The sequence below is a fragment of the Euprymna scolopes genome, chromosome 17, assembly GCF_053919585.1.
Source record: "Euprymna scolopes isolate OS-2025 chromosome 17, ASM5391958v1, whole genome shotgun sequence".
In the NCBI taxonomy this organism is placed as follows: Eukaryota; Metazoa; Mollusca; class Cephalopoda; order Sepiida; family Sepiolidae; genus Euprymna; species Euprymna scolopes.
Window position 1 is genome coordinate 38,411,979 of NC_136498.1, and position 12,085 is coordinate 38,424,063.

Here is a 12,085-nt window from a genome sequence, read left to right on the forward strand (position 1 = left end):
ATTGAGATGGATATTTTTTTTTTGTTATCTGTGTAAATAATTCTGGGTTGTTTGTGTTGTGTGTGGAGACGTATGCTAAAATGTGTTCTATGTTTTGTTCTCTTGGGATTCTTAGTTCCTCCATTAGACATTTTTCACCCAGTTCAATACCTTCCTGTATGAGTGGTGGTGGTTATTCTCTTTTCCGCAGGGTTATTTGCAGTTCATTCAGTCTAGTCGAACGGAGGTGTCTGTTAGTGTTTGTTACTATGGTTCAGACTCTATGTGCAAGGGAGTAGGGTATGGATTTATTGATATATAAATATATATATATATATATATATATATATATATAGGTTGTTTTTGTTTTGGTTATTTCATACAATGCAAGTAGGCGCTGGTTAAATGTTAAAAAAAATGCCGATTGCCAGAGTTCTCAGTGGTCATTGCAGTTACCATATCAGTTCCTGCTAGGCCGGTTTCTTCTTCGATCATCCATTTTAATGTTACACATGGACCTCGAACATTTTATTTTTTCGTCTGGAATCAAAAATAGGGGTGTTTGCCGATTCATCGTAGCAACTAATATGACCGGCAAGTGCTAGACGCCTCGTTTCACAATATTGTAAACACGAGGTAGGGAACAAAATAATTCCTAGCTTTTAGTGTGACTTTCACAGGATATGTTGTATATTTACTTCAGAGATGTTGTCGATGATGTCGCCAAAACAGATATGCTAGACGTTAGGAAAATGTTTGACCTTTCATTGAGATTAAACATTGTGACTCAGGATCATGTAGACACTGTTGTTCGAGAGTTAAATAACGGAACGGCACCCGGTCCTGAGCGATTGCTATAAGCATTTTCGAAAATACCAAAAAATGAGAAAGAGTCTGTTATTCTTCTGTAACTAGACACCTCAGGAAAATCGTCTTAAGTATGGGGTATATTATATCTGATACCTATATCAAAGAAAGTCGATCCCGCAAAAACGGACAACTACAGAGGAATTTGTACTTTCCCTAGTTGCAGTCAAGTTTCATAATCGCTGCAGAATTTTACCCGTTATCCATGTAGTTTTGCGTTTGAACCAGAATGCAGTTCGCAAGGGATGGTCGACCATGTCCCACATACTTTCTCTCCGACGAATTGTTAAAGAACTGAACAAGTACAGGAAAGAAGGCTGTCGTAATCTTCATCGATTTCCACAAGGCTGTCGACTCCATCAATCGAGTCCAAATGATTGAAATTCTTGCAGCCTGGGCAAAATTCAAGTAAGTTACAGTGAAATTTCCGTTGTGGTGATCACGACGGAAGGAGATACAGATGAATTTAAGATAAACACAGTTTTTCATGGTGCCCTGCTTTCTCTTTTTCTATTCATAATTGTTCTCGATTTTGCGCTTCGGACATGAATTATCAGTTGTGATGGTCTTTATTCGAAACAACGCCGTTGCAGTAGAAACCCTGCTCAAATACCAGCGGACTTGAACTATGCTGACGTAATTGTACTCTTGAGCATTTTATTGGGTGGGCACGGGATTTTCTTAAGCGAATTGAGAAGGATTGTAAAGACGTTTGGCTGTATTTAAATGCTCCAAATAATAAGAAAATGTGTCTAAATCCATCTTTTAACGCACCGTTGTTATCATCGGGTGGATATAAAATTGACTGTGTTCACGTCTTCAAATACCTGGGAGGCTATGTCGAAAGCGAACATGATATGCATCTTAGGTTTTTTTCTAGCATGGAGTGCACTTCATTTTTCTTAGAAAATGTATAAACATCTCCAATCAAGAAAGAAACCAAGAGCGAGATCTTCAAAACCGTACATGTATTCAATCCCTATGTACATTTAGAACCATATATATATATATATATATATATATATATATATATATATATATATATATATATATATATATATATATGATTCTAGTCGTACGCTTCTCATATATATATATATATATATGTATGTGTATATATATATGATTCTAGCCGTACATTTCTCATATATATATATATATATATATATATATATATATATATATATATATATTTATATATATATGAGAAACGTACGTATGTATATTTATATATATATGTGTGTCTATACATGCATATATATATATGTATAGACACACCCACACATATATATATATACAAATATATATATATATATATATATATATATATAGACAGATAGATAGATAGAACTCTTATTATGGCTCAACTAGTAAAATGTCTGATTATTTTTAACTTAATTCGATATAGAACATAGTCAAAATTGCTTCCTCACATATAATATAATGCCATGTAGCTGATTATATAAATATCATATGCATATAGTTATACTCACACATACGCACACACATATATATATATATATATATATATATATACATATATATATATATATATATTGTGATTTTGACTGATGCATAACCACTAATAATGGTCAAAGAAAAACTATCGATAAAGATTAATGTTCCTTTTAAAAATATCGGTGAAATTTTACTTATATTTCCACCCCGATTGTATTGTCTGCGTTGTTTTCGTAGCCTTCAACAAATCTAATAAGATACATCCTAATATTGCATTATTTTATCTTCATCAGATGAACGTTTTTATCTATCACCACTGTCGTTGTTTTGTACGTGTTTGTCAACATATACGCATGTGTTCGGAATTTTACATTAAGTTGGTAAGAGTTAAATTCTATAACGATATATGTTTAGATTGGAATTATTTATTTTTATGAGACAAGTATCGATACCTCTGGGTGATTATATAAAAAATGGATAAATCTGAAGTTATAATACCTCCAAAGCTTACAAAAAATTGTGCTCAGAATACAAAAAGAAAGATGCGCAGTTACCGGAGTAATCAGCGTATTGCAAAGGGCATAACTTTATTTACAAATCTCTGATAGACACGCAAGTCTAAAGAAAGATATTTACTAAAGCTATGGCAAAGATAGTGATTGTTTCATTCACTTGCGCTAGACTTTTCCAGAATATACCATGGTAAACTTTGATGACGGTGTTTTTGACGGCCCTCAAATTCGGCAGCTCATTAGAAATCCAGAGTTCGAAAAATCAATGAATCTAGGGAAGAAAGAAATGGGAAAGAATTTGTTTTGGATTGTAGAGGATTTTCTTGACAACACTGAGACCAGAAACAAGTAGAATTTGTCCAAAACATGCTGATTGCTTTTAAAACCTGGGATGGCACATAAGCGTCAAGATGCAGTAATTTTCTTACATACAGACCGGTTTCTTGAGCACCTTGTTTCATGAGTAAAAGGCAAAGTGAGATATATCAATAGGACTTGAAACACGGGGGGGGTCGTTATTACGGTCGCTAAGTAGCGGCCATTATGCCTGGCTGCTGATAGTATTTGAAAATATATAAACGTGTGCCCATATAAACAAATATGCAGGATTCGTCAAAAATCGCGATCTTTTAATCAACAGAACACAAAAAACAATGTTTAAACAGTGAAATAGACGACATATTTACGGAGGACGAAATCGATTAAACAGAACATGTATTTACAATTTCCTTTCATTTATAGATTTCATTTTTGGTAGTTGTACAGTTTAGTTAAGAGAATTAAAAATGTAAACTTCGAAAAAAACTTTACATTGCACGTATCCATTATGAAATGAATTTCTCTGAAAAAAAAATCACTTAATTTCATCTTTTTTTTTTTTTTTTTTTTTTTTTACAGCGAAAATAACAATTTTTATGATACGGAGAAAAAATGTTCGATTTTTAGGAAAAAAAAAAACCTAGTATTAAAGATAGGAAGGGAGTCTATGCGCTTTAACTGGAGTTATCTCCCCGTGCCGTGTTTAGCAAATTCCATAATGGCTGACGTCAATGTGCTCCCATAATAATGCTGTAAACAAAAACACAAAAAAAAAACATACAAAACAAAAATAAACTACTCGGTCACATTAAATGATTTGTTTTTGTCGGATATTTTCACCCGAAAACGGATACGTAAAATATAAGTTTTCTCGATATTTTTATTTTTAATATCTTAAATTAACTGTATAATAACCTCATATTTCTTGTTGACTGATGCAAGACATTTATATTAAGTGGGTTTAATATTATAACGTACACACTGTTTCGTGCAATGTTCTTCCATTTTAATATAGAATAACCTTTATAAATTGTTTGTCTAATAATAAAACTTCATTGAACAACATATAGAATTAATGAGAAAGCGCAAGTTGGCTGATACTAGTCTCAGCAACTAGAACGAACACTGCTCCAATGAGCAGAAAACGTAAATATCGACGATTTATACACTCACCGTAAATGAATATGAATTATATACATGATTGAAATACCTAACAACACATGTTATAATAAAAAAAAATAGATCACGCATGGTATCGAAATGTTGTTATCGAGCATGTGGTGGATGTTATATAAATTTTATTCGATTGTTTTACCTCATTATTATTTCTAGAGCAGATAACTTTTTTGTGAATGCAATTCCAGAACACATATCTAACCCGGATCTTACAAGTTATTTACTGCCCCTCTCGAAATTTGTTTTTCATGTTTTATTTGAATATTGTACTACCGAGTTAGTTTCCACGCTCGCATTGTGGCGTCATGGAGTGTCTAGGCTTTCACAAACAGCAGCCAATTTCCTAATGTTATGTTACCCTTGTTTGTGGTGTCAGCGGTAAGCTGCGAAATTGATGGGCATCGTCGCTTCCAGCAGTGAATTTTAGCAGACAACAATGGGTCAGAAAAAGAAGAAAAAAAGACGCTGATAGTTAATCTCAGCTGGAATTCTCCAACCTTCCATGCCAATGCAGCCAATAAAATATCAGTATAAATCGTACAGGATTAGAAATCTGATGGGTTAAGATGTAGTATTTCATTAAACGAAAGTTTGGGAGAACGAAAACGGTGATAGATCCGATAGTTTACACCCCCCATATATATATATATATATGTATATATATATATATGTATATATATATATATATATATATATGCACATGTATATATATATGCACATGTATATATATATATATATATATATATATATATATATATATATATATACATATATATATACATATATATATGCACATATATATGAATATTTATATGTATATATGCATAGTATATATGTATATATATATATATATATATAAATATATATTTGTAATCTATAATATAAAGCTGAACGTCTGTGTGTGTGTCTGGTCAAGAATCGGCTCCTATATGGTTGAGTATTTTGAAAAACTGATTACATATAAAGATAGAAGATGTACGAGACACAGGAATGGGTATGTTTGATCTTGCATAATGATGATTCATTAAAATTGGGGGGTCTGCCTTCGCGCCTGGTACACAATGTATGGAAATAAAAAATAAAAAAAAAGTTTGTGGAAAATTTAATTTCCTAAAAGTAATAAGACTGCTCAGTCGAGAAGGAAGCAAGATACACTCACCTTTAGAGTTACGAAAGAATTGCCCTTCCGCGACGTGACAGTCAGTTAACAAAATAAGTAATCCAGGTAATCATCAACAGCAATTTCTAAATACAACTGAAATTGAATCCCTACAAGGAGGTTGATTAACTCCCTTTTTAGGTCTGAAAAGGTCATGTGATCACCATCACATGACCAAGGTAAAGCTTTATAACGCTTCTAGGAAACAACAACTCTTTTGGTTAGTAACAAGGTAAGTGCACCTACCCCCCTCTCTCCTGAGCAACCAGTAATTTCTAGTTTTTTTTCCACACATTCCCCAGGAAAGAGAAAAAAGAAAATGAAGGGAAACAAAGAATATAAGGGTAGGTTCTTACTCGAACCAGTAACATGTTAGTATATTTTTTTGTTTATTTTCTTTTGTGGTTAATCCCTAACTATTCGGGAGGAGGCTAGGCCTTCCTCGCCGCCGTTGTAGCGGGACACAATCGGGACAGTACCACTTTTGTCTTTCAGGAGGTGGAGACTCAATCCCCACACACCTGAAGTGACACCAGTCGTCACATCTATCACAGCAAATCATGTCTTGGTCACCCTGCGGGAAACCACATATGGGACAATACCAAACAACTTCATTGGAACATGCAGACTGGGGAGGAGTATCACCGAGATTGTCTGCTGGCTCATCAACTGATGCAGGTACAGTTGAAGCATGATCCTCTTCACTCAAGGATAATTCCAGGGGAAATAGGTTCTTTAATGAGTGGATATGTACTGCATTTCCACCCCCCCCCCTGTTTGACCCTTGCTGACCTGACTACGCCATCCTCTCCGCAAAACACCTCCAGGATGATTCCAAGGACCCAAAAGGGGCTAGGCTTCAGAGGACTCTTCACCAACACCACGTCTCCAACCTTTAAACGACTCCGGATAGGCACTCTGGAACGACTCTGGGGCCTCTCTCTGAGACTCAACAAGTACTCATTGTACCACAGAGCTCGGAATTTCTCCAGACACTGGTCTCGTACCCGCATAGTTCTGAGAAGCCTCTCTCGACTGGGAGGAAGGTGTGCGGCAAAATCTGCATCATTGAGACTCAAAAGCAGCCCGGGACTCTCATTAGGCCGCAAAAACATGTTGGGGGTTTCTGCCTCCAACTCAGTCTCTGCCGATTCTCGGTAGGTTAGAGGGCGGTTGTTGATGGCTCTTTGAATATCCGATATGATGGTCAATAAGGTGAAATAATTCATCTGACCTCTACCAACCACCTTAAAGAGACAATTCTTGATTGTCTGGATACTTCTCTCCCAGACTCCTCCAACCCAGGGCGAGAAAAGTGGGACGGGGCAGAACTTGATTAAACAGGAGCCGAATTTCTGTTGGTAATCGTGAGGCAATACCAGCCTCTTAAACAGCCGACCACCACCTAAAAAGGTTTTAGCATTGTCACAATAAATGGCAGAGGGAATGCCATATAGGTTGGTGAACAGCACCAAAGCCTGCAGAAAGGACAACACGCTCATGTCCGGCACCACCTCGACATGTACATCTCTGACACTGAGACAAGTGAAGATGAGCAGGTACATTTTTACCTCCTTATTACCTTCTTTAACCCACAGGTGGCCTGTAAAATCTACCCCCGTGTGTTTGAAGGGAACCTCCAGTTCGATACGGGAAGCAGGAAGGTTGGCAACATTAGGAGGCATGACTTGTCTGGCATTGTACTTCCGGCACAGAGCGTATGAAGTCAGGACCGTCTTCACTGCCTGTCTGCCCTTGGGTACCCAGTAACCATGGCGTCTTAATTCTGCCAAAGTGGACGCGACTCCCAAGTGCTGGCATCTGTCATGTGCATCCATGATGATAGGCCTAGTCACTGGGTTATGTTTTGCCAACAGAATCGGGTGTTTAATTTCCACGTTAAAGTGGAGAGATCGGCTAATTCTACCACCCGACCTGATTAGTCCATCACTATCGATGAAGAGGTCAAGGGCCCGCACCAACCCAGGAACAGTCCACCTGAAGAATCTAACAAGAATCCTATTTCTTCAGAATATACTTGATGCTGCATAGTCTTCATGATCAGAATGGCTGCCAGCTTTTCACAGTCAACCTCTACTCGACGCAATCGATTAATAAACTTGACTACCAGGGTGGGCACCCTCAAAAGCTTTGAAAAGGTAGAGAATCTTTCTAAGGGAAGCACCGTACGAGATTCCTCTCCATGGAGGATAGCAGCATTCCGAGAGGAACGGACTATCTCCTGGCTGCGTTGACTCAGACATGGCAACTCTTGTGTTGCCCATGGTGCAGAACCACTACTCAACCAACTGGGACCATAACACCACAGTTGGAAGCAGGTTCTGAATTTTTGCATCGTCAACCCCCTTGTGATCAAGTCGGCAGGATTTTCTGCGGTTGGGATGTATCGAAAGGAGAGAACAAAGCCAATAGCAGATCCCAACTCTCCACTCATCTGCTGAATGTCCTTCAGTCTATTACGGGTAAACAGGTTCTTACTCACAATAGTCCCTGAGACCAGCCAAGAAAGAACAACCTGAGAATCAGTGGCCACATGAATCTCAGAAGGAGAGAATCTGCCAAAGCTCCGTAAAATAGTGGGCAGGCATCTAAAAGCCAAGAACACTGCCATAAACTCCAGTGTAGGAAGAGTCTTCCTCTTCAAGGGAGCCACCCTAGCCTTTGCAAACACCAGGCACGAATGGCAATCTTGCACCGTGTAAGCGGCGAATCCGTATGCCTCTGAAGAGGCATCACAGAAGAGAAAGAGTTCGCCCACTCCATTCTCACTGAACGCCCTTCGGGGAAAAGAAATGGCCCCCAGTTCAGAGAGATCAGATGAAAGCTTTTTCCATAAGGACAAGTATTCTGGTGGCAACAGGACATCCCATGCACCCCCCTTCCAAAGCCTGCTCAACAGAATACGGCCCCGCAATGTAACCGGCAAGCGCAATGATAAGGGATCATAGACCTTCGCAGTCTCCCCGAGAATCTGTCTCTTTGTGCAATTAACAGGTGTCACATGAAGGGCATCCGAGAGAGGACAGTATCGATACCCCAGCACCTTTTCCCAATTGTTACCATGAACACTCAATGTCCCATGTTTTTTCATTTCACCTCGAATACCCACATGATCAGAATTACAAGACTGCAATTCAAAACCTCCCTGAAGCAGCCGTTCCCGAGAGAGAGTGTATAATCTACACGGTTCATCTGGATTATCATCTGACATCACCAGATTATCCACGTAAAATCTGTTCTCCATCAAAAACCTACAATCGTCCATTGGGAACTGAGCAGCATGGTACCGGAGGACATAATTTAGTATGAAGGGACTGGAAGCAAACCCAAATATAATGGTATTATATCTAAAGCAGCGCAGTCGACCCCCATCCTTCAGAAAAAAACAGAATCGGTTTCTATCTGCTTCCATTTTCAGCCGTATCATCAGGAAAGCCTTCCTTATATCCGCTAACACAACATGGTTATTAGCACGGAAGGTGAGCAATAAATTTAATAGATCACTCGTAAGATTCACTCCCTGGTAGGTTGTTTCGTTAAGGGAAGGAAAGTCCCCAGTCCTGAGACTGCAGTTGAACACGGGCCTAATTTTAGTGGTAGAAGTAGGGTCTGACTTTAAAACAGGTCTGTGTGGAATCCATATAAACTCCTTAAACCGCTGTGGAGGTACAACAATCTCTTCTATAATTACTTCACGTTCCTGATCACGAAACACCTGCAGATAATCATTATAAAGCTGCCTCTGCTCCAATTTTCGTGCTACATGCTCCAATACGCGCAAGGCCACTGCATGGTTCGAAGGTACGCGAGATATTTTGTCGTCGTCCCAGGGCAACTGGACATAATATTTATTGTCCTTAAACGAGATGGATTGTTGAAAATGAGCAATCTTCTGTTCATCGTAATTGGGCAGTTTCTGCTCATCTATACCCAGAGATTCCACACTGAACAATTTCTCCAATGCCCTATGCACGTCACTGTCCATGAAAAAATCGCTCAGGGGATCTTCATATTTGCTTTGAGATTCCAACACAAAACACAAGTGAGAAGGTTTAACATCAGCAGTTGAGGCTAGGTCTGAATCGAAAGCAAGACACTCCGCCTCCCTATGTGTAAAAAGTTCTGAACAAAGAAACTGCTGCACCTCACCAAAGGGAACCAGTCCTGTTGGTGTGGAGAATGCTTTCCCACGCAAACAACGAACAAGTTGGAGGGTTCCCAACTGCTGAATAAAGTCCAGGCCCACAATACCATGAATAGGTACAAATCCAGTGCCCCTGTGAAATCTACCAGCTGGGGGACAATTAAGGCCTTGGAACTCATCTAAAAGGGAATCCAGTTCCTCAACACGTACTGAAATATCTATGTCCTCATGCACTAACACTGGAAGAGAATGAGAACAATGTGGTCCGATGCCCGTCTCCAACACTACCTCTCTAAATTGTCGGTCACATTCTCCAAGGATCGTGGTTAGCTTCAAATCACAATCCAGCCCGATCGACTCCAAAGAACCAAAGGTCTGCAACACCTTACTGGACAAATAAATCCGGCCACTGCCCGTGTCCAACAAACAGTTGACAGAAACATAGTTGCCATCTCTACCAAAGGTAACACACACGACCGGGGGGAGGCTAGACCATTTTCCACAGCCAGAGTTAACATGAAGAGAAGAATCCCTTCGACCAGAACAGGACCCTGGTCTGGATGACACATTCCCAGAGGAGCCCCGACCAGTACTAGGGATAAACCCAGGGACCTCGTCCCCCTTGATAAGGAGACGTTTGACCGCCTCCCTGGTATCTTGCAAAATGGAGGATAAGGTAGGGATTCTTTTACCGGAAATCTGGATTAACTCTCCTCTGACCTCTCTGGGGCATTTGGAGAAGAGGATCTTCGCCATAAGGCTCGCCCCAGAAGAACAGTTATTAGAGAATGAACAATCAAAGGAGCCTTCCAACTCCGCAAGAAGTCAGGCTGCTCTGGACATAAAACCAGTGAAACTGGTGTATGATTTGTCTCGTTTACAGGAGAAGTCTAAAATGTCCTGGAAGATGTTATCTATAATCTCGTCTTCATCGAGATACTCGCTTTTCAGGACCGAGAGAGCCAACTCATAATTCCTGTTGCATATACTAAAATGGTTAATCAACAGGAGAGGTTGACCGGACAGAGAGCATTTTAAGAAATTCAGCCTTTCGGCATCATAAGTCATACCAGCTAAGCAGTTTTCAAAACGCGACAAAAAATTCCTAAAGCTCATAGGATTGGACTGCATAGCCAACCCATCAAAGGTAGGACCCGTAATTTGTATTTGAGGTGGCTTCACGGTAAAAGATGGCACTCCTCTTTCACGTTCAGAGGTACCTTGAGCAAGGCTTAGTGACTCAGGGGCAGCAGGGAGGAATTTCAACTCTTTCGGAATCGCAAGGCGTTTGCCAGAGCCTCCTTCTCAATTCTCACCCAGTCCTCCTCCTCAGAAGATTGAAGTTGTATTTTGCTAACGCATACGTCTACCTCCACCAAATACTCATAAATGGATTTCTGCAATGCAGAGAATGATTTAACGGAGATTTCATCCTCCTGATGAGCCGTGTCCAGAATTGTTCGGATTTTGATCCATAGGATAGAAATTCTTCTCCGTAGATCTGCTTTGCTACTATCCATTTTCATGTTAGTATTAGGGTTTCTTTCGCAACATATGTGTAAAATTTAATTTCCTAAAAGTAATAAGACTGCTCAGTCGAGAAGGAAGCAAGATACACTCACCTTTAGAGTTACGAAAGAATTGCCCTTCCGCGACGTGACAGTCAGTTAACAAAATAAGTAATCCAGGTAATCATCAGCAGCAATTTCTAAATACAACTGCAATTGAATCCCTACAAGGAGCTTGATTACCTCCCTTTATAGGTCTGAAAAGGGCATGTGATCACCATCACATGACCAAGGTAAAGCTTTATAACGCTTCTAGGAAACAACAACTCTTTTGGTTAGTAACAAGGTAAGTGCACCTACCCCCCTCTCTCCTGAGCAACCAGTAATTTCTAGTTTTTTTCCACAAGTGTACAAGTTTTTTTATATAGTTTACATAATAATACTTTGATAAGTATGTTTTAAATTTTATAGGGATGGTATTATAAAATTGTAGGGTCTGCGTTAGCGCCTGACCTCTATAGAATGGAAATAGGCACACACTTTAATAAAGACTTTTCACATCTATCTGCGTGAGTATACGTTGTTAATTATGTTCCAGTTTGAAGAAATATGGCATAATAAAATTATCGGGTGTTCGTTCGCGCCTGATCTCCATAAAATGGAAATATGTCACAAAGTTTAACAAGGTTTTTTTTAATATAGATCCACAGAATATTGTAATAAGTGTTTCAGTGTGAACAGGTAATTATGGAGTTTATCTATTTTGTTTTTACTGTCATCATATTTTGCTTTCGTTTTGATACTATATATATATATATATATATATATATATATATATATATATATATAATTAGACATTTAATACTAAATAATTACTTCCAAATAAAAATAATATTTATTTTCATATCATCCGACAGTGCTCAATCTAATACTTGCCATTTAA

At 38.8% G+C, this 12,085-nt stretch overlaps 1 protein-coding gene across 1 annotated transcript; it reads right to left on the reverse strand.

Moving 5' to 3' along the window:
- Positions 1 to 7,408: 7,408 nt before the first annotated feature.
- LOC145296984 (uncharacterized) lies at positions 7,409 to 10,390 on the reverse strand. Its single transcript, XM_080143207.1, has one exon. It carries the CDS (start codon positions 10,388 to 10,390, stop codon positions 7,409 to 7,411), a length of 2,982 nt encoding a protein of 993 aa, XP_079999333.1.
- Between the last annotated feature and the right edge of the window lie 1,695 nt (positions 10,391 to 12,085).